At 38.3% G+C, this 23891-nt stretch overlaps 2 protein-coding genes across 2 annotated transcripts; both read left to right on the top strand.

Moving 5' to 3' along the window:
• The first annotated feature begins 1902 nt into the window (after nucleotides 1-1902).
• Nucleotides 1903-3867, top strand: LOC120426581 (uncharacterized). Its single transcript, XM_039591370.2, has 2 exons — nucleotides 1903-2136; nucleotides 2255-3867. The coding sequence occupies exons 1-2, from the start codon at nucleotides 2076-2078 to the stop codon at nucleotides 3865-3867; spliced, it is 1674 nt and encodes a 557-aa protein (XP_039447304.2). The 5' UTR covers nucleotides 1903-2075.
• Nucleotides 3868-6427: 2560 nt separating this feature from the next.
• LOC120426553 (dynein axonemal intermediate chain 7 homolog) lies at nucleotides 6428-23431 on the top strand. The gene is made up of 12 exons (XM_039591320.2): nucleotides 6428-6788; nucleotides 6994-7269; nucleotides 10241-10335; nucleotides 10402-10633; nucleotides 16584-16762; nucleotides 16848-17041; nucleotides 17141-17467; nucleotides 17584-18566; nucleotides 21310-21509; nucleotides 21585-21998; nucleotides 22559-22622; nucleotides 22821-23431. The coding sequence occupies exons 1-12, from the start codon at nucleotides 6786-6788 to the stop codon at nucleotides 22956-22958; spliced, it is 3105 nt and encodes a 1034-aa protein (XP_039447254.1). The 5' UTR covers nucleotides 6428-6785; the 3' UTR covers nucleotides 22959-23431.
• Nucleotides 23432-23891: the final 460 nt, after the last annotated feature.

Here is a 23891-nt window from a genome sequence, read left to right as displayed (position 1 = left end):
GTTGGTTAACTTATCAAAAGAACTTTCCAATGAGTCGAAAACATTGAAGATCTGGCAACCCTGTCTCGAGATATGGCCACTTAAGTGATATTGATGTACTTTTTTGAAGCCGGATCTCACTTAAATGTATGTAAACTATGTCCGGATCCACCATCCGACCCATTGTTGGTTAGGTTATCAAAAGACCTTTCCAACGACTCTAAAACATTGAAGATCTGGCAGCCCTGTCTCGAGATATGGCCTCTTAAGTGATATAGGTGTACTTTTTTGAAGCCGGATCTCACTTAAATGTATGTAAACTATGTCCGGATCCACTATCCGACCCATTGTTGGCAAACTTATCAAAAGAACTTTCCAACGAGTCGAAAACATTGAAGATCTGGCAACCCTGTCTCGAGATATGGCCACTTAAGTGATATTGATGTACTTTTTTGAAGCCGGATCTCACTTAAATGTATGTAAACTATGTCCGGATCCACCATCCGACCCATTGTTGGTTAGGTTATCAAAAGACCTTTCCAACGAGTCTAAAACATTGAAGATCTGGCAGCCCTGTCTCGAGATATGGCCACTTAAGTGATATTGATGTACTTTTTTGAAGCCGGATCTCACTTAAATGTATGTAAACTATGTCCGGATCCACCATCCAACCCAACGTTGGTTAGGTTATCAAAATACCTTTCCAACGAGTCTAAAACATTGAAGATCTGGCAACCCTGTCTCGAGATATGGCCTCTTAAGTGATATTGATGTACTTTTTTGAAGCCGGATCTCACTTAAATGTATGTAAACTATGTCCGGATCCACTATCCGACCTATTGTTGGTTAGGTTATCAAAAGACCTTTCCAACGAGTGCAAAACATTGAAGATCTGGCAACCCTGTCTCGAGATATGGCCTCTTAAGTGATATTGATGTACTTTTTTGAAGCCGGATCTCACTTAAATGTATGTAAACTATGTCCGGGTCCATCATCCGACCCATTGTTGGTTAGGTTACCAAAAGACCTTTCCAACGAGTGCAAAACATCGAAGATCTGGCAACCCTGTCTCGAGACATGGCCACTTAAGTGATATCGATGTACTTTTTGGAAGCCGGATATAAAAAATAGATGAAACTTGTGTACAGCCATTGTTGTGAGGAAGGCTCCAACCACATAGGTGGATTAAGTTAGTTTTTTACTAAGACACGTTTTTCAGTGATTTTTAGCTCGCAACCGTGAAGAGATAGAAATTTGGTGTTAAAGGGACTTTTGATTAAAATTAGGCGCAATATGAACCGAATGTGTTAAGAAAGAACGAAAGCAACGTTTTGTATACAGTCCCGTTTTGACACCAGTCTGCATGGAATCGCTACGGGATCTTTTGGGACGATGGGGTGTTATATCTTTGCATACGACTTGAAATTTATTTGTATTTAACTTTCTGCTTTACTTCAAATTAAATTATATTTTAGTACAGATAACACTGATATAAAGTGTTTGAGAAACGCGTCCTTCACCCTAACATCACCATTCTATACCCTGTTCAGCATGCGCTATTTAGCCACATGTCTTATCAATTTACGTAAGCTAGTAGCAAGATAGCTTAACGCCGACGATATCTCGCTCACGAGTCCACCTTCACCTTTTTCGGCTCCACCACAGACTCCGCACCGATATGTTTTCACACTTTTCGTCGTCGAGTGCGTCGCAGCAGCATCACCATCGAGTACGACGCTCCGCCCGACAAAGCATAAACCCGACAATGGACAAAATTCTTCATTTAAAATTGGAACGAAACAAAATTAGACGCCGACGTCGACTCTCAGCGGGTGGTTTTATCTTTCTTGCATTAATTTCGAACCTCGATTGGGAAGTACCGGGGTGCGGGCTCACTTAACTCATCAACAGTGGCAGGTCAAGACGTGTGCGTAATTATTCCTAGTTTCCGGGAGAGTTTCGGGGATTGATTGTTGATTTAAATAAGAGGATTTTAAAGGCGCGCGCGCGTTTGCCCTTTGGCCGTTTTTTCCCCCTCGGATCGATTAGCATATTTCGTGATTTTGGGCACGTTCGTACGAGGCTTGGGTGGTGGGATGGTTATGGTGAACATGGAACCCGGGGCGAATCTCGCCGAATGGATGGAATTATTGAATGGTACGTCAGTGAGCTTGTGGAATTTTGTGTAGTGCTTTTGAAGCAAGTCCTTAACAGCATTTTCGTTTCGTTTTTTTTCTCTCTTTTTACATTTCACGTCAACACTTGCAACACACAGAGATGCTCCAATTCCTGGATGGTGCGGCGACCGCAACAACTGCAGAAATGTGCTCCTGCTCGAAGAAAGCAATAGATGGAAACGAGCATTGTGCTGATGGAGACTTGAGTTGCGAGGAAAAATGTGACTGGATCCCGTCTCCGGGGACGGCACAGAATGGTCCAAAAGAGAGTGCCGAGTACATGAATATTGTCAATAAAATAGATGAATCTCGCTACACGTTGGTACACAAATGCCGGGCCCTTTTGCGGAAGCTGGAGGAGTCGTCGTCGTCGTCGTCGACGGCGACGCCCCAAACCGTATTAGACGAAGAGGAAAACTCATATCTGGAGATGGGCGGTGTGGGACATAAAAATGATATTAATTTAACCCAACAACCGCCAGATAAGATTGACTCGGGTGAAAATGCCGAAAGCTGCTGCTGTGCTGTTGGTGGTGACAAAGAAATAACTCCATCGTGCGAGCCCGAAAGGAACGAGGCCGAGCTGAACTTGGAGGAAAATTGCTACGACTTTACAACCGATCGATGCCTGTACGACGAGTGCCTCGACACAAAATTGAATAACACTGTTAACGTTATCGTCCCAGCGGAGGACTCAACCAGCAGCACCAAGTGCCCTTTCAGTGGCCTCCCGGCAGCGCATCTTCGCATCAAACAATCTCCCAAAAGTGGTACCCTCTTTCGCCAGGAAAAGCGCATTTTCTTCGATCAAACCAAAAAGTACTACGTTGGTCTGTTGGACCGCTGGCTTCTTCTGTACAACAACAGCAACGAGCTCAAACCAGCTCAGTGTGTTCAGGTGAAGGACATCAAACTCGATCTCAGCCTCAACGACCAAATCAACGAAAAAAGTCAATTTCACATCATCACCCAGGAAGACTCGAAAATTTGCTTCACTTCACCCAGCTTTAAGGAGCTCAACGAGTGGGTTGTGGCCATTCAGCAGAATTTGCTGGCAAAACCCGAGAACAGTCCCCGCAAGCTACCACTTCCCCCAACGCCCACGCCCTACACCTCCGACGAGACCGACACAGCTGCAGCCTCCTCGGTCGCACGGATCGACAGCGAAGAAAGCATTTATGAGGAGCCTCAGCTTTTGAGTAAACAACGGCCACTGCCCCCTTCCACCCTCGAGCTACACAACAATTACGATACACCGAAGCTAACCGCCGAAAATCTCCTGACTCAGCAGCACCTGAAAGCCACCCCCACTAAGATAATTAACGATGCTCTGATTTCCCCCAAGACAACGACGTGGTGTGAACCAATTAGCCTACCTGCCGTACGGCCAACTGTTGCTCACACTCCAAGCACGCCGGTTAAAAGTTGGATCTTTAATCGCTTCAATAAATCACCCAGCAGCGGTGATTCAGAACATCAACCCAAAGCCAACAACAACACAACAAGGAAACCACCAAAGAAGCAACTTGCCTTCCCGGCCTGCGAACCGGCGACGACTCCGACTTCCAGTGTCACCGTGGTGTCATCCGCCAGTGCCAACAAAGGGTCAAAGATAAATATGATAATTAGCCAGCTGGAAGCGAACGGGCAGCTAAGTTTGCTCTCGAAAAGCCTCAACGATAAGCGGAACACGTGGTGCATGGAAGAGTAAGATGTTTAGAGCGAACGCACCGCACATGTGTGTGTTTGTGTGATTAGTTGTGTAGGTTTAGGGGCTAGCAATAAAGTGATAATTTGGAAAGTTTGATTAGTTTTTCTTTGGGGGGTGTGAAAATATATCTTAGTTTTGGGTTGGGGTAAACTGATGACGCACTGATGACTTTAGAGATTCATTAATCTTAGAAAAGGCAACTGTAGAAGATTTGATTTCAGAAACTTTCATTTTCAGAATTAAACCAACCCATCTAGGAACTCAAAAGGGTGTCAAAAGTTTTTCACTAGTTTACCGAATTTGAAACACAAAAAGGCTTGCGGACCAAATGGAAGGATCAATTTGTTTTCCCAATTTATGTTGATAGTGGTGCAGCATGTAATTCTATTGGGCAACTAATATTGGCATATTAGCACATTTCCGTTTAGTATAATTAGTAAAACAATAATAATTTCCAGAGGTTTTCCTATAAGCAATTGTGTTTTGTATGTGTCCTCAAAAAAAAAACGGGAGCCCTACATTAAATTTTGTCTAAATTTTGTCTCAATAAGCACACTTTCATCTTTCGAACAAAGACGTATTGTGAACTGACTTTCATGAAAAGCGATATCAAATTTGTAATAAATTTTAGAAATCAAATGCACATTTTTGCATTTTTTTTTTTAATTTTTTGAAATCAACTTACTTATTATCTTTCATCCTCTTTGCAGTAATATAAAAAAAATGCAATTTGTTATGCCCTAAATCGGGACCATCCATAAACCATGTGGACACTTTAGGGACTTTCTGGAAAGTGTGAGAGTTCCGCAGCGGAATTGGAGAGTAGCAGCCCAGGACCGAGTCCAGGGGCAGCGCATCTGGAGACAGCTCATGACCCAGAGGTTGTACGAGCAGTAAAAGTAAAGTAAAGTAAAGTAAGGACACTTCAGGGAAGATTTTTGTTGTAAGGACAATTGTCCACGAGGAGGGAGGGGGGTTCAAGATTTCCAAAAAAGTGTCCACGTGGTTTATGGATGGTCCCGAACCATGTTAAACTTAATATGTTGATTTTTATGCAAAAATAAGAAACCCAAGAAACGAACTAAAAAAGTGATATTTTCAATCGTTAATCGTTTATTAAATCAAAAAGTTGGTCTAAATAGATATGAAGTGAAAAATCCTGCAATATCTGTCAATATCTGGCAAATAGAAGGATGAATCTTTATTCTGGCTGATACTGGAAAAATCTGGCACTCCCGAATTTATCTGGCAACCTGGCAACTCTGAACTTCTATGATGGTATATTGAGGCAACGTAAAGTTCAATTATGATTTTAAAAAAAATGTTTGAAATGCACAAAAATGTACACATTTCTGAATTATATATTTGTGGAAATTTGGGTTTTAAATTTCATAAATTTCTTTTGTTTCTATAATTCTTAGACATTCAACCATACAATTTTTGAACTTTTAGATTATTTTTCAATTTCTTAAAATTCTTGAATTGATCAAATTTCTCGAATTTCTTGAATTTCTTGAATTTTTCGAATTCTTTGAATTTCTTGAATTTCATGAATTTCTTGAATTTCTTGAATTTCTTGAATTTCCTGAATTTCTTGAATTTCTTGAATTTCTAAAATTTCTTGAATTTCTTGAATTTCTTGAATTACTTGAATTTCTTGAATTTCTTGAATTTCTTGAATTTCTTGAATTTCTTGAATTTCTTGAATTTCTTGAATTTCTTGAATTTCTTGAATTTCTTGAATTTCTTGAATTTCTTGAATTTCTTGAATTTCTTGAATTTCTTGAATTTCTTGAATTTCTTAAATTTCTTGAATTTCTTGAATTTCTTGAATTTCTTGAATTTCTTGAATTTCTTGAATTTCTTGAATTTCTTGAATTTTTTGAATTTCTTGAATTTCTTGAATTTCTTGAATTTCTTGAATTTCTTGAATTTCTTGAATTTCTTGAATTTCTTGAATTTCTTAATTTTTTTTTATTGTTTTCAATGAGTTCATAATTTACATGTCAATTGTTTCCGGATCTTTTATGTATTTGACCCATTTTCGGTAAGGAGTACGAAAAGCATCAACCACACAGGTGGATTAAATTAGTTTTGTTTTAATTTATGGAAAAGATAAACCATTATTTCAACTTTTGTCGATAATCCCAAATTAAATAGAATCGCAAGGATTGAATACAAAATCGCTTGACATTTAAACGATGCGCTGTAAATGATCCATTTCCGCTTCCTACTTATCGGTCAATAGAACAAAATTCAACGTGCTCTAACGGGAATGCGAACGAGAACGATGTAAAATTCATTGCACGAAGTTGAAATAAATTTGCATTCCGCTTTCGTCGACCGTCGTCGTCACCAAATTCCAGTTTTTCCATGTTCTCGATATTTTTTGTTGCTCAGAACAGAACGCAATATGTTCGTCAACTATCGCACGCGGGCCGTAAAATCAGCGAATTTGGAATCTTTTTTCTTTTCAAACGACCAGCTGCGTTTGGATCAGATCAATGCACCGAACATCAACCAACGAAAAAACAGACGCAGCGAGCTCGTTGACGAGCTCTACGACGACGAAACAATAATGCGACATATGGCGCTTTATGTTTGTTATGACCTTTCTCCCTGCGCCCCCGACCACTTTTGGGGACATTCCGTTCCGATCGGACCGTTTTTGGTCGGTTGTTATGGTTGTGTTTATAACAACGCAGTGTGTACCCCTTTGCAGTTTGGCCTCAGTCACAAGTTAATTCTTCTAGATATGGTAAAATTTCTCGATTGTCCTTTTTGGGGTTACAGGAATTAGTGTCCCATACTATGTAATACATAGACGAGTGCATAATTGGTTATTGTTATGTAAAGCTAGTCACAGTTTAGCCCCTTCCACCACCCCCGCAGCTAACTGAAGAAAGGAATACAATAAGATGGTATGGTTTTTTGCCTTGTTTCGTTGGATATTGATTCGTGTCCTGTTTGTCTGGACGATTCGAGCCCACCGGTTGTCCCGGCGTCGCATAGCTTGGTCGTCCCTGCCCTTTAGGCACATTCGATATTTGAAATTAGAAACCAAGTGGTTCCAACTTCATTATTACTTCGTCTTCTTTTTTTGCCTCTGCATAATTGTTTGCCCAGAGTCCCAAAAAGAAAATGTCCAAAAAGGAGCGGGCTCGCCTGGAGGCCGAACAGGCCGAACACCAACGGATGGAGCAGGAGCGCGAGAAACTTCGCCGGATCGAGGAGGAAAAGATGAGAAAAGTTCGCGAAAAGGAGGAAGCTGAGCGGAAGCAGGTCATGGAGATTGTAGCGAACAAAATGCGCAAGGTTCAGTTCGTGGATAGTTACAAGTATTTCGCCCTAATTAAGGAGGAGGTGAAACATCTACATGCCCAGCAGAAGAAGGATCGGGAAGTACGTGAGGGTTTGATTAGATTGTGGTGTTGGGGTAGAGCCCGTTCTCCACTGCACGGAAGGGAAGGTTCATCGATTTTAGTATTTTAGTATTTTAGTATTTTAGTATTTTAGTATTTTAGTATTTTAGTATTTTAGTATTTTAGTATTTTAGTATTTTAGTATTTTAGTATTTTAGTATTTTAGTATTTTAGTATTTTAGTATTTTAGTATTTTAGTATTTTAGTATTTTAGTATTTTAGTATTTTAGTATTTTAGTATTTTAGTATTTTAGTATTTTAGTATTTTAGTATTTTAGTATTTTAGCATTTTAGTATTTTAGTATTTTGGTATTTTAGTATTTTAGTACTTTAGTATTTTAGTATTTTAGTATTTTAGTATTTTAGTATTTTAGTATTTTAGTATTTTAGTATTTTAGTATTTTAGTATTTTAGTATTTTAGTATTTTAGTATTTTAGTATTTTAGTATTTTATTATTTTAGTATTTTAGTATTTTAGTATTTTAGTATTTTAGTATTTTAGTATTTTAGTATTTTAGTATTTTAGTATTTTAGTATTTTAGTATTTTAGTATTTTAGTATTTTAGTATTTTAGTATTTTAGTATTTTAGTATTTTAGTATTTTAGTATTTTAGTATTTTAGTATTTTAGTATTTTAGTATTTTAGTATTTTAGTATTTTAGTATTTTAGTATTTTAGTATTTTAGTATTTTAGTATTTTAGTATTTTAGTATTTTAGTATTTTAGTATTTTAGTATTTTAGTATTTTAGTATTTTAGTATTTTAGTATTTTAGTATTTTAGTATTTTAGTATTTTAGTATTTTAGTATTTTAGTATTTTAGTATTTTAGTATTTTAGTATTTTAGTATTTTAGTATTTTAGTATTTTAGTATTTTAGTATTTTAGTATTTTAGTATTTTAGTATTTTAGTATTTTAGTATTTTATTCAATTCAATTCGGTTTTATTAGTGAATAATCATGTAACAATCAGTTCATTCGCAGTACATAACAGAGTTTTGGAGTTCCTTTCAGCTGTGTGTTAAATCTCAATCCATTTTGGCACGATTATTGCTTATCACTTAGAGATTACCAAGAGTAAGAAAAAATTTAGAAAAAACTTACTGAAATTGCAAAGGAAAGGGGATAGAAATAGAAAAAGCTTAAACTAGATCACAGTTTTTTTTATCTGTTGTAGATGTGCTTAATCATTAGCTCCCCGAGGGCCAGAAATTGCTCCGCCTTGTTACGGCAGGTCCGAAACCGCGTCATCATCTCACCCGCTAGAGCAAAGAACTCCGGCAAGGTGAAGAGATCTTCTCCGGTTACTTCTTGCTGGGCCGCATCGCCGCTACCGGCAGCGACCACGCTTGCGAACGATCGCCCCCATCCAGGAGGGAACGCTGGGTTGTCCGCTGGAACCGTACGCTGTCCAGCTGCAGGAACGGTAGAGCTCGTATTCCGCTGAGAAGGGTGGGATGCTGCTGCTTTCTTCTTCCTCTTTTCCTGCTCCTCGAGGTAGGCCTTGCGCGCGACGCATCCGCGGTAATTACCGGTATGGTTGCCGTCACAGTTGGCGCACTTAATGCGCGCCTTGGTTTGCTCTGCCTTGTCCCCCAAGTCCGCCTTGCACGGCAGTGCACACTTCTCCGAGAGGTGTGTTTCACCGCACTTCACGCAGCGGGGTGGGAGGTTGCAGTTCCGCGAGCCGTGGCCGAACTTCTGGCAACGGTGGCATTGTGCTACGTCCTTTGGGTTTTTCGAGTAAAACCGCCAGTTTACCCAAAAACCGTCCAACGCCTTAGTCCGACGCAGGTCTTGGATTTTGACGGTGCCGCGATCGAAGTACAACAGGTACAGAGTGTGCGTACCTGTGACTGTTGTCTTGCGCGAGAGCACTTTTATCTCCCGTGGCGTTATTCCGGCACCCGAGAGGTGTCCCTTCAGGTCGGCGATTGGGCGGTCTTGGTAGCCCTGCAGGACTACCTTAACAGCGGTCTTCTCAACTGGATCGAATGTGTAGAACTTGAAGTTGCTACGCTTCAGTTCTTTCACCACCAGGTCGAAATTCTTTTTGGTGAAAGTAATCACTTGAACTTTCGATTTGCCAATTTTCAGACTATATTGGAGGCCTTCCAGCAACTCGTCAACATCGTCCGCCAACGTATCCAAAACAAAAATTGGAGGTGGTCGCCGTTCCTTCGGAGAATTAACTTTTTTTGTCGTACTACCTTTTTTGCGTGCACGTCCATCGTCGTCGTCGTCGTCGGTAGTGCTGCTACCGTCGGTGTTGTTGTTGTAGCTTTCCTCGTCACTCAGTCTCGCGAACTTGTTACTGGTGGGAATGTTGGCGGATGTTGATGCGCCACCGGTCGACAGATTGCCGGAAGTACCTGAGCGGAGTCTGCTTCTTATAGGGCTGCGATCCTGGACACGGTAATTAGCGTGTAATAACTCCGGATTGAATCCATCAGCGCACACGCTCCCCTGCGCGATGGCGGACGACGCGGCGGCGTTGTTTTGTTTACCTTTTTGCACTCGGCCGGTAGACGAACTTCGCGGGTTTTTCGAGGCCGCACTCGAACTGCCACGGCCACGGCCGGCCTTCGGCATGCTGGTGAAGCAAACTCGCGGGTAATCACGGTCGATTGCGGCGGAAAATTCGAAAAAACTTTTAGAGCTCTGAGCACTTCACTGCTGCTTGCTCTGGAGGATACACGCAGAATGATTTTAATATTTTAGTATTTTAGTATTTTAATATTTTAGTATTTAAGTATTTTACATATTTTTTAAGATTTTTAGCATTTTTTTTGTGTATCTCACGTAATAAATCTACTTTCCGTGCATGGTTAATCCGAGAATCTAAATTAGTTTGGTGTATTTAATTTATTATCCACTTATCGGGAAATGAAGGCTAGTCATAGTCTTATCGCGGAGGATAGAATGGGGTATTAATCAACGGACTACTTCACAGTGGGAGCAGTACATGCGGTGCAACGGTCTACCAAATGCATTTGACCCAGCGGACTTAAGGAAATATCTGCACATATGGTGCGAAGGGATTAAACAGTGAGAAAACCTTTAAAAGTGACCCCAAAGTTGATTCAACTAATCGTAACCCTTTAATCCAACAAGGTACAACGAAAGTGAGCAAAACTGGCTGCTGCTCGCCAACGAGCAGAGCATCCTCACCCAAGACGTTAACGTGGGCAACATTTCACGGGAGAGTTTAAAGCTGCAGCAGCCGGAAATCGGCACCGTGTATGCGGCCAAAACCAAGGAAGTGCTGGGGATCCTGGAGGAGATCGACGAGGCGCTGCACTGTGACACCACCGTCACACAATCGATGATTGATGATTTGCACGAGGTATCTATGGTGTGATGGTTTTCAAATACATTATGCATCGCCGCAGGTTCGTCAATTAGTCTGTGTAGTCAATAAATCATGAATATTTCGTCCATTTCCGGTGCAGCCGAGCGGCATATGGTTTGATAGTTTTGGTGCACTCCTGAATGAAGAATTTTCAATTAGCAAACTTAGGGTGGGGTAATCAGGCGTTTATCATTCGTTCAGAATTACTTCCTTATGGGACCATCCATAAACCACGTCGAAAACTTAAGGGGGGGGGGGGGGAGAGAGAGAGAGAGAGAGAGGTTTGGCGATTGTCCACGCTCTATACAACAGATTTGTAGTGTATGAAAATGGTTTATGGATGGTCCCTATTCAACATTACAGGGATCAAATGTCCATGAATGCAGAGTTGGTGTACCGTTATCAAGGTTGATATTGGGTTATACAAGTATGATTAAATCTGTATAACCCAATCTACGTGTGAATTATTTTTTGAGAAATTTTAATAATATTACTGCATTCATTGTAAAGTTTTAAAAAAAACTAATGGAATTGACTTTTTGTTCCATGGGTTCATAGTTAAAATTCATAGCTGATCTTACCTTAAGCACCCTTCAGAAGTCACATGTTTTGGCGTTTCTTACAAGTGTCCTTACAAAGTATGTACAAAGTCCATGTATGCGACTGCTGGTGGGTTAACAAAAAAAAAGTAAAAAGTGACAGTTCGTCACTGTTTAGTTTGACTTTGACCAACCAACGAGAAAAAAAAAGTGTCAAACGAAAATCCGGGGGGTTGAGTGTAGTTGTTTGCCTATTAAATAGCAAAAAACATTTTTTTTCAATATTTCTTCACCGCCATATTGGCCGCCATCATGGATGTAAAAGTTCTAAATCACTTTAGCGTAGTTAAGGGGTCATCATCAAGCTCAACAGTCAAAAATAAGACAGTGAAACTGAGTGATATCATCTGTTTGTGCTACGAGAAGTAATTCATTTAGCTGAAAACCATATGACACAACAAACCCACAAAAAATATATTTAAAAAACTTAATGTGTCAATCACACTCTCTCAAACTGCTTACAGAGGCAAGTTTCAAAGAAATTTTATGATTTTGGAGTATAGATTCATTTCACTCGCTGTCTTTGATGATAATGAATACCGATAATTTTTTTTCGAGTTCCAATTTTCAGTCCATGTAGGCGTTTATGGGGGTAAAAATATGGCGCTGGTAAAAAATGGAAATCTATTTAAATTTGTCAATTTGGTAGAACAAAATGCCGTTTTCCGTAATTTTTAATCTAAAATCAAAATTTTATTCAATTTTCAGATCAATCCGTACAATTTATTACAAAACGGATCACCCTAGAAATTAAAGTATTCGTTTATAAAAACTATGATTTATTTAGAAAAACTTCCTTCTTATTTTAAAACTGTCCTTTTTCCTAAAAATTTCTGCGTTTTTTTAGAGCCTTTATTTCTGGGTTGTGCTATTTCAATACTGGAAAACCCGAGAAAAGTTGTCTAGTAGAAGAAAGCAATCCTGATTTAAACAGTCAAAAATAATCAAAATTTGTTCAAATGAATTTACGATTGCTCGTAAAGGGTACAAGTAAAGCTCTTATTTTTATGCACACATTTTTTGTAATCCAAAAATATTGTTTTAAGTGAAGAACTGGTCCATCTGGCTTTATTTTGCAGAGATTAAAAATTATGTTTAACATTTTTCTATGAAAAATGTTTTTTTTTTTCGGTGTTTTTAGTCAAATCTGACATCGACTTCGTCGTGCTATCTTGTCGCACCCGCCATTTCGACGTTCCGAGAAAAACGCGTTTTAATGTTTGACCTTGAATAAACAAAAACGAAAGCACGCAATGTAAACAATAACAAACATTATGTGCATTGTCCCAAAGTTTGGTTGAAGTTGGTTGCTCGAGGAGTCCCAAGTTATAATTACAAATGTTTACGGTAGTCTAACTTGTACGTGCGTCAAACGCGTTCTGACCTGAAATCCCTTTGGCCAGTTGTCGCACTTACATCAATTTTCAGGGAGTGACAAGATAGCACGACAAGATTGAAACTACTTTCATATGTAAAGTGACAAAAATGCACGGAGTTTTTTCGGATTTCGTTGAATATCTCAGGATTGAAATCGAATTTTGGGGATCTGTGAAGGTCAAAAGGTGAGGCATTGTGAGCTGCACAAAATGGCGTTCTTAACTCAATTTGTCCCAAAATGCGCGTCGACAAGTTAGCACGACGGCGTCGAAGTGCATTTTGTCTATCGTACACCAAATTTCTAACTTATCAAAATCATTGGAAAGTTTTTTTCGAGTAAGGCCGTCGCAAATATTATTCAAAGTTTATATATTAAGGTCAGAGTCGAGGGACAAAAAAAATATTTGCAACGGCCTAAATAAAATGCATTAAAAATGAACATACTAAGCATTTAAGTGCAGAATGGTTCTATAAAGACCATTTTCAATTACAATATCTGGGTAATTCTCCGCCAACTCACATAGCAGTTGCCCCGACCCCTCTTCGATTTGCGTGAAACTTTGTCCTAAGGGGTAACTTTTGTCCCTGATCACGAATCCGAGGTCCGTTTTTTGATATCTCGTGACGGAGGGGCGGTACGACCCCTTCCATTTTTGAACATGCGAAAAAAGAGGTGTTTTTCAATAATTTGCAGCCTGAAACGGTGATGAGATAGAAATTTGGTGTCAAAGGGACTTTTATGTAAAATTAGACGCCCGATTTGATGGCGTACTCAGAATTCCGAAAAAACGTATTTTTCATCGAAAAAAACACTAAAAAAGTTTTAAAAATTCTCCCATTTTCCGTTACTCGACTGTAAAAAATTTTGGAACATGTCATTTTATGGGAAATTTAATGTACTTTTCGAATCTACATTGTCCCAGAAGGGTCATTTTTTCATTTAGAACAAAATTTTTCATTTTAAAATTTCGTGTTTTTTCTAACTTTGCAGGGTTATTTTTTAGAGTGTAACAATGTTCTACAAAGTTGTAGAGCAGACAATTACAAAATTTTTGATATATATACATAAGGGGTTTGCTTATAAACATCACAAGTTATCACGATTTTACGAAAAAAAGTTTTAAAAAAGTTGGTCGTCATCGATCATGGCCGTTCATGGTCACCCGCGACAGACACGGACGACGAAACAAAGAGAAACGCAAAAAGTAACTTTTTCAAAACTTTTTTTCGTAAAATCGCGATAACTTGTGATGTTTATAAGCAAACCCCTTATGTCTATATATCAAAATTTTTGTAATTGTCTGCTCTACAACTTTGTACAACATTGTTACACTCTAAAAAACAACCCTGCAAAGTTAGAAAAAACACGAAATTTTAAAATAAAAAATTTTGTTCTAAATGAAAAAATGACCCTTCTGGGACAATGTAGATTCGAAAAGTACATTAAATTTCCCATAAAATGACATGTTCCAAAATTTTTTACAGTCGAGTAACGGAAAATGGGAGAATTTTTAAAACTTTTTTAGTGTTTTTTTCGATGAAAAATACGTTTTTTCGGAATTCTGAGTACGCCATCAAATCGGGCGTCTAATTTTACATAAAAGTCCCTTTGACACCAAATTTCTATCTCATCACCGTTTCAGGCTGCAAATTATTGAAAAACACCTCTTTTTTCGCATGTTCAAAAATGGAAGGGGTCGTACCGCCCCTCCGTCACGAGATATCAAAAAACGGACCTCGAATTCGTGATCAGGGACAAAAGTTACCCCTTAGGACAAAGTTTCACGCAAATCGAAGAGGGGTCGGGGCAACTTTTCCCGATTTCGTGTGAGTTGGTAGAGAATTACCCATCTATTCAACGTCGCCCATCCACAGGGAATCCATCGCCAATAAAGCAAGTGAGCAATTCTCTACGAAATCGGTCTTTTTTCTTCAATTTTAATTTTTGTATTTTTTAATCCGGCTGAAACTTTTTTGGTGCCTTCGGTATGCCCAAAGAAGCCATTTTGCATCATTAGTTTGTCCATATAATTTTCCATACAAATTCGGCAGCTGTCCATACAAAAATGATGTATGAAAATTCAAAAATCTGTATCTTTTGAAGGAATTTTTTGATCGATTTGGTGTCTTCGGCAAAGTTGTAGGTATGGATACGGACTACACTGGAAAAAATAATACACGGTAAAAAAAATTTGGTGATTTTTTTATTTAACTTTTTATCACTAAAACTTGATTTACAAAAAAAACACTATTTTTAATTTTTTTTATTTTTTGATATGTTTTAGAAGACATAAAATGCCAACTTTTCAGAAATTTCCAGGTTGTGCAAAAAATCACTGACCGAGTTATGAATTTTTTAATCAATACTGATTTTTTCAAAAAATCGAAATTTTGGTCGTAAAAATTTTTCAATTTCATTTTTCGATGTAAAATCAAATTTGCAATCAAAAAGTACTTTACTAAAATTTTGATAAAGTGCACCGTTTTCAAGTTATAGCCATATTTAAGTGACTTTTTTGAAAATAGTCGCAGTTTTTCATTTTTTTAAATTAGTGCACATGTTTGCCCAGTTTTGAAAAAAATATTTTTGAAAAGCTGAGAAAATTCTCTATATTTTGCTTATTCGGACTATGTTGATACGACCTTTAGTTGCTGAGATATTGCAATGCAAAGGTTTAAAAACAGGAAAATTGATGTTTTCTAAGTTTCACCCAAACAACCCACCATTTTCTATCGTCAATATCTCAGCAACTAATGGTCCGATTTTCAATGTTAATTATGAAACAATTGTGAAATTTTCCGATCTTTTCGAAAAAAATATTTTTGGAATTTTCAAATCAAGACAAACATTTTAAAAGGGCGTAATATTGAATGTTTGGCCTTTGTGAAATGTTAGTCTTGATTTGAAAATTCCAAAAATATTTTTTTCGAAGAGATCGGAAAATTTCACAAATGTTTCATATATTAACATTGAAAATCGGACCATTAGTTGCTGAGATATTGACGATAGAAAATGGTGGGTTGTTTAGGTGAAACTTAGAAAACATCAATTTTCCTGTTTTTAAACCTTTGCATTGCAATATCTCAGCAACTAAAGGTCGTATCAACAAAGTCCAAATAAGCAAAGTATAGAGAATTTTCTCAGCTTTTCAAAAATATTTTTTTCAAAACTGGGCAAACATGTGCACTAATTTAAAAAAATGAAAAACTGCGACTATTTTCAAAAAAGTCACTTAAATATGGCTATAACTTGAAAACGGTGCACTTTATCAAAATTTCAGTAAAGTACTTTTTGATTGCAAATTTGATTTTACATCGAAAAATGAAGTTGAAAAATTTTTACGACCAAAATTTCGATTTTTTGAAAAAATCAGTATTGATTAAAAAATTCATAACTCGGTCAGTGATTTTTTGCACAACCTGGAAATTTCTGAAAAGTTGGCATTTTATGCCTTCTAAAACATATCAAAAAATAAAAAAAAATTAAAAATAGTGTTTTTTTGTAAATCAAGTTTTAGTGATAAAAAGTTAAATAAAAAAATCACCAAATTTTTTTTACCGTGTATTATTTTTTTCCAGTGTAGTCCGTATCCATACCTACAACTTTGCCGAAGACACCAAATCGATCAAAAAATTCCTTCAAAAGATACAGATTTTTGAATTTTCATACATCATTTTTGTATGGACAGCTGCCGAATTTGTATGGAAAATTATATGGACAAACTAATGATGCAAAATGGCTTCTTTGGGCATACCGAAGGCACCAAAAAAGTTTCAGTCGGATTAAAAAATACAAAAAAAATCGAATGACCGAAATCCTAGAGAACTGCTCAAGTGAAACAAACCAGAGAATCGCAATAAAACCTCAAATAAACCATTGCCCTTTCCATCATCATCAAAACCCGAAGAAATTTATCTAGCGAGAATATGACCGACGGATAATCAAATTGATTGCTTCATTCCGACAGCTGAAAACCGAATTCCGGCGAGTGCTGGCGGATTACATCGACGAGTTTGCCTACAAAATCTTGAGCAACATCAACCGGGACATGACGCTGACCGGTCTGCTCGAGGTGACGCACAAGTTCGCGTCGGATGTGTTCAAAACGCAACTGTTTGGCCTGCGAGATATGCCCACACCACAGCTGTACGTTTCGACGAGTTTGCAACTTTAGGAAATTTATATATTATGGGTTTTTGAATGTTTTATTGCTTTTTTTTTTTCTCTTCAGCAATCCTAAGGAAAAGGCCAAAGAGGACAGCAAGCACACTGATATTGATTTTCCTGTGCTAGGATTTCATCTGGTGCTGCCGGCTGCCGTTAAGTGCCACCATTCGGCCATACGAGGTTTATGGCTGAATTATGACCATTTCAGTGACTATTGCCCCAGTTACGACATGCCCTATAGGCTGGATAATCGCGCTGGTAAATTAAAAATTTCTTCCTCGTTTTTTATTGCGATCTCGTATCTTGTATCTTGTATTTTGTTTGTGTCCTTTCTCGGTGCGTTATCAATTGGGACAGATCTGCGAATCATAAGCCGAATTGAGTGGAAAAAGCGGAAGGAAATCCTGAAAGCTGTTTACGAGGAACCGCGCGAAAAGAGGCCGGACGACTCGGAGGAGGACGAGCGGTCCCCGAATGACATCGACGTGGACAAAATCTACACGGAACACGCGGACGAGCTGATGAAGAAGGAGCGCGCCAAAAAGGGGACCAAGGCGCTCGGTCTGCTGGAGCACGACGTAAACATGAGAAGCCATCGCATAATCGCCGGTGTTTATTGCATCGATTATCTGGCCCAGCCCGGCCAGGAGGTTAAGATAGCGAAGAAATCGTTGCTGAGGACCGGTAAGTGGCGAACAGGTGGCGAATACCGTTCATCTCTTGCCCCACGAGGGGTACTAATTGAGCCGTTTTATTTTACATCTTTATCTGATTTCACCTTTTAAAATAATATCCAACAGTTCCTCAACCCGGCAAGTTGACGAGAAAGAAATTCTACCAACCCTACAAGCCCCCACCCACGCCTCAGCCCGGAGTGCGTCGACTTCCGGAAGAAATTGAAGCCGAAATCAAGCAAATGGAGGAAAACCTGGACAAACTGGCTCTGATCACTCTCCAACTCCCGGAATCAGTGTTCTGGTTCGAGCCACCAATCGTCTGCCGGTGGGAACTCAAGGAGGAAACCCTCGAATCCGACCCGGGTTTCGCAAAATACTTGGAAAAGCACCGCCTTCAAGTCCAAACCGCCAAAGAGCGCCGCACAAAGTCCCTCCGCGATCGCAAAACCAAATTCATCGAAGACTTCAACATTCTAGACATCCCATCCCACGTGCACCTCAGCTCGATCGTCGACGACTTCGTCGTCCCGAAACTCCCCGAAAGCTACACCGTAAAAATCATCCCCCAAGACGACAAAAAGAAAAAGAACCACCTTCAACGGGCACCCAGCGGTGGCAAAAAATCCCGCGAAAAGAAGCGAAAAGTTTCCAAAGTGCCCTCGAGTGCCGCACTGACCAACATCATCTACGAAACGCGTATCCCGGCGTATCTCTTCCCACCCGGAAGCGGCAGCAAAATCCTGAAAATCTGGAACCGCCGCAACAAGCTGAGCTACCCCGCCCTGCCGGAGGAGAGTGACGATCAGGGCGATTACGACGACTCGGACAACGACAACGGAGCGGGAACCAGCGCGAAGACCAAGAAGAAGCAGTACCTCTTCTCGGCCTTTCTCAAGGATCTGGACGAGCTGATCGAGGCGAAGACGCCAAAGTTTGAGTGCAAAATGGAGGAAATTGTGGCGACGGTGAGCAAGGCCGATCAGGGTCGCCAGACGGTGCAGATTGTGAAGTCGGACGAGCGAACGCGGGATCGGGACCGCAAAAAGGTGCAGAAGAGCAAGTTCGATTCGGACGATGAGGAGGTGGATTATGGGGATATTCTGGAGGTAGGTTGTAGGAAAAAGTCGTTACACGTAATTTATTCTCAAACATTGTAAGCATGTTTTTAAATTCGTTATGATCACTCCATGAAAACCTAATTTAAATTCTGGTTGACCCTCTCATGGCCATTGCATTCTTATTTTTTCGTCTTCAAGAGGTTATTTCGAGTATTTTTTGCTTAAAATTTCAAATTTTAAGCTCAAATTAAAAAAAACGTTTTTGTTTTTAATAATGCCGTTGCAAATATTTTTTGAAATTTATGTCCCTCGACTCTTGTCAAGGTCGAGGGAGGGGGGGGGGGCAAAAAATAAAAAAAAATATAATAATTGAAATTACAAGTCATGGTCTCAACATTTCAAAGAGTTTAAAAATGCATTTTACATCTGCTCAGTTGTTTTGCAATCATTAGTTTTCAAAATATCCAAGTATTGAAGATATTTTTTTTTGCCGAAAAAAAATTTCTGCGGTGCTGTACATTTGATTTCAACAAAAATTAAAAATATTTTTGATCGATCACAGATTCACAGATATGCTTAATATGATTTTAAATGTAGGAAAATGCATATCAATTTTTTTTAGTTGGTTACACTTCTAATTCCTTTGAAATTTTGAAGTTTTTTGAAAAAAATATTTTTTTGCCCCCTGATTTTTCGGACCGATTTCGAAGGGGGGGGGGCGACATAAACTTTGAAAAAAATTTGCAACGGCCTAATTTGAAGCCAAAATATCACAAAATGCATACATAATATACACAAGTTACATAACATTACAAAAATTATGCTACGAATCGAAAATTAACAAAAAATCAATTAATTTAGGAAAACATTTTTTGTCTTAAGTTTTATGTCTTTTTCCTATTAGTTTACTTTAACACATGCGTTTGTGTTTATTGATCAGATATGAGTTCTTGTGTATACTTTTAAAATGTCTAAAACATATGGTGTTTTATTTTTTTCAATAAGATATTCAGTGCTAAAAATAAAGCATTACCAAAAATATTTTTCTTAGCATCTATTACAAATATCATTTATCTATTACAATTTATAACACATTGTCAGTTATTTAAAAATAAAATGTTTTTGAAGTTCTACTGCAATAAAGAAAAAAAAAGTCACTTTTAGGTGGATACTACATCAACACAAAAATTGAGTTCTTGTTGGTTTTTATTTGATTCTCATTTAAAAATTTCGTAAAAAAAAGATTGACTTTAATTCTGGTAATTTTGGTAATTTAAGTGTTTTTTTTAATGTAGCACGAACAATTGTTTAAAATAAATTTTAAACATCAAAAAAAAATTCTGCGCAGTTCCGTTGTTTCATGAACAAGATTTTAAAAAGCTTATTTTTTGACATTTTTTTCTATCAATATATGTACCTACACACTTGTTGAAGATAACAAATCGAAAAAAAAAACGTTTTCAAGGTATCGATTTTTCTTTTTAAATTTTTGTTTTATTTCACTTTTCCTGCAGTGCTTCACAAAGAAGATTGAAGAGTATTTGCATATAAAGTGTTAACATCTATGGATTTTTGAAATTCATTTCTATTCAATTTTATAATTGCAAATAACATTTTCTGCATTCCAGAAATAATTTATGTTATTCACTAAAACAAAACGATTTTTCATTGATTTTGAATTCAAAAAACAAATAAGGTGATGTAGATGAAAAATTCCAAGCATTCTGGAAATTAGAGGTTTGTATTGAAAACTGATAAATACAGAAGCAATTCAGCACCAAACTGTCTTCGAGAGAGGGCTCTACTTCTACGGTGTTAGTTTCATAAAAAAATAAAATATGAATTTTCCCATAGTAATTTTCACACAAATTTCATTCGCTTTGCGCCAATCGTGGGCTTAACCAATCGCTCCCAAATTTTGGGGGATTGTTTGGGTTCCTAAAAACGACCCAAAAATGTGTTGCTAAAAAAAATAAATGTTCGATTCCGATTTGAACTGTCAAATCCCAACATGGAGTTAAACTTTCTGTGCAGTTGCTGTGAAGCTTACCAAGGCTTTTCAAAAAGTTTAACTCCATGTTGCACGCTCACACTCTTACTCTTAATTTCTCGATACAAAAATGCAGCAAAAATGTTCGAAAATTTGTATCTCTTGAGGAATTTTCTGATCGATTTGGTGTCTTTGTCAAAGTTGATATTGATGAGGACTACTTAGAAAAATGGTAACCTGATTTCTTTTTATAATTATTGAATTATTATTTTTTTTTTCAAGCAATCAATTTCCCAAAGTCCGTTTTTTGTTTTTTGTTACATGTTTTATGAGACAAAAATCCGCCAAAATGTTGACGCAATGTTTGGATTATATGAAAAAAAGTGTGTTTTTTAAGAAAAAATTAAATATTACCTAAAAAAATTTTAAACTTGACAAACAGGAAAAATGATCTTTTAAAATCCTCACCCAAACTACCCTCGAATTTCTAATCCCAGCAATGAATGGTTCAATTTTCAATATTAAAAAATGAAAGAATTGTGATTTTTTTATATTTTCCAAACAGATATTTTGAACATTTTGAATCTAGTTATAGCGGAAATATGAGGGAAGCGAATCTACTACCAAAATTTGTTTTTTTTTTCATGTAATTCATTGTTAAATCAACCATCAAAATATAATTGATTGTCAAACTTACCCAACATTTCATTCACGTTTTTAATTAACTTTTTTTTTCGAAAAATGCCAAGAACTAAAATCATTCGTTAATGTGTAACAAACTTCCTGTTCGTAATCAAACAGGTCGGCAACTACGTGATGGTCGACCGCGAAAAGGAGTACGTGGGAAAGTGGAGCACCCGGGACATCCACGACGTGAAATTTAACGAGGACAAGCTGACCATCCAGTTCCGGATCGGCCGACTGGGTGCGATCGGTTTCGCCGCCAACCGATACAGCAATTTGCCATATCAGTCGTGGGAAATGAAGCCTGACATCAAGAAGTAGGATTGGATTTGCTTCTAAAATGGTTTCGTTGTTCTGAGTGGATGTTGTTGTGGTATGTCGTTTCATTACAGCCCGGGATGCATCACATTCTCGCTCACGGCGGCCGTCATCAGCACGGAGATCACCATCTCGGAGGCCGGATTCCGGGTCAACTCGCTGCAGGGTGGTCCCACCCAGGCCATGCAGGAGATAATTGGCCAGGTGCTGCCGCTGCGGAAGATGATAAAAACGTTGCGCCAGGCGGCGGTCGATTTGTTTCCCGAAGACGACGCCTTCAACTATTCGGAAGGGTCGTGCGAGAAAAACTGGATCATGGAGTCGCATCTTTACGACTGCATGGGACTGCTCGCGGTGACGCACAACTTTTCCTGGTCCAGGTGGAATCTGCTGTCGGGCTGCCGGATGTGTGTGCTGTTGATGCGTGAAATTGTTGAACATCGACGGCTGCCAACCCACTCCACCCTGCTCGTGACACCGTTGAAAGCGTGAGTGTTGTTCTTTCTGTTTTTTTTTTTTTTTTTTTTTGTTATTTAAAGCAATTTTAAATCATTTGCGATGGCGGGGATTATTTTGTGTTAGCAGCACAATCAACCGTAAAACTTTCCAGGAACGAATTGCACAAATCATCAGACTTGTTTGGAATTTCATTGACGTCGAAATTCGATCTACGATTGCCGAGTTCCCAGAAGAAAGCCACCCTCTGTCTAGGTGTATATTTATACGATTTCCATGAAAAACCGCTTAACCATTGAATTTGGAGAGGAGAGGATTGGTGTAGAAACCAAGTTAAAAATTGTTGCTTTTATTCATATTTTTGTTTCATTAAAACTCCCACATTCTGGCAGATTCGACTCTTTTTGATTCAATTTAAATAAAACGTTCGAAGCATCACGTAAATGTTGAAATTGCTGTGCAAGCGCAATTATTGATTCCAGATAAAGTGCTGGTGGGCATTAAAAAAGGGCTTACCAAAGATTAACGTAATGACCGGTGACAAAAGCAGATACGTAATGACTTTCCTATATTTATCTTTCAACAATTACAGCGTAATTGTGGATTCAGTGGAGGTTTCACCCGTCTTCAACACTGGCCCGATCGAAGGAATGGGGGTAAATGCTGCATGACTCCAAGGAGTACGTTTTCGAAAGGACATATGTGAGAGAAGAGAATAAAAATGAGAGTTGCTACACGTCCTTTTGAAAGCGCACTCGAGAGTTCTCCGTCGAAGCGAAATGCCCCGAACGCATACCAACTAACCAATGGTCCCCCCTTTTTCCCCATTTTCCTCCCATCCCCCCACTCCACAGCATTACGCCGATCTTTACCATCTGGGCCGAGAGCACTCGCAGCCGTCGTCCAAGGTGAAGCAGGAAAACATGAGCCCCATCCTAAGGGATAACGCCGTGCAGCTGTTAAAGTTGGTTCGCCCTTTAAGCTTCGCCTAAAAATTGTAGCACGAGTACGTGAGAATTACAATAATTGATTGTATAGTCGCCGTGACGATGAGCTGTAATAAATCCGCTTACGACGATAAACACACAGGCCCGCGTTCATGTTTAGGGAATTTGGCGGGAAGAGGGAACAAATCTGAGCTATATTAATTATTGAAAACTCGTCCGTTTTGGGCTCGTAAAAGTGCTCAAACCTTCAGTGCCTTTATGTTTGCTTGGAAAAGATTTTCACAGCTAAAGCATAGAGAAAGAACCATTTGTAGCTTCTGTGAGCGGTTAGAAAGAGCACAATGAACTCTGGGATGTCAGGCGGTCATAATCGAAAAACTGATCAAATCTAAATATTTTTCAGAGCCTCAAGACTGCATTATTAACTCGTATTTTTTTTTGAATTACTATAAATTTTAAGAAAGGTAATTAGGCAAACAATGTAAACAAGCTTCAAATAAAAATAATTGATGCAAACAAATGCAGGTGATTCGTAAAAACAACAACTTTTTTTTAAGTCCTTTATGTTCTTTTTTACCTAATTTATTTGTAGCTAAATTTGTTAATATATCCGAAAAGGTCTCCATATTTGAAAAACACACGATTACGGTATTATCAATACTAACATAATACAGATTTTGTCCAAATCAAAGGTCGGTAATTTAACCAGCTACATTAACCCTCTACTGTCCAATTTTTTTTGTAACAACCTCTTGATCTTGATATCTTTTGGCTGTGTTGTGAATTATCTACAAAGTACTTTTCGATTGCAAATTCATTTTTTTTTTCTCAAGAAAAGTCATACCCCAAATTGATCAGAAAATCCTTTCTGGAGACACAGATTTTCAGATATTTACATGTATATTATGTATTACCAGCTCGCCAATTTTAAGGAAAACTATAATGATGCAAAATAGATCTTTTTGAAAATGCAAAATT

The sequence above is a fragment of the Culex pipiens genome, chromosome 3 (genome assembly GCF_016801865.2).
Source record: "Culex pipiens pallens isolate TS chromosome 3, TS_CPP_V2, whole genome shotgun sequence".
Classification (NCBI taxonomy): domain Eukaryota; kingdom Metazoa; phylum Arthropoda; class Insecta; order Diptera; family Culicidae; genus Culex; species Culex pipiens.
The sequence above is the reverse complement of the archived record's forward strand: the minus strand, read 5'-3'. Positions and strand labels throughout refer to the sequence as shown.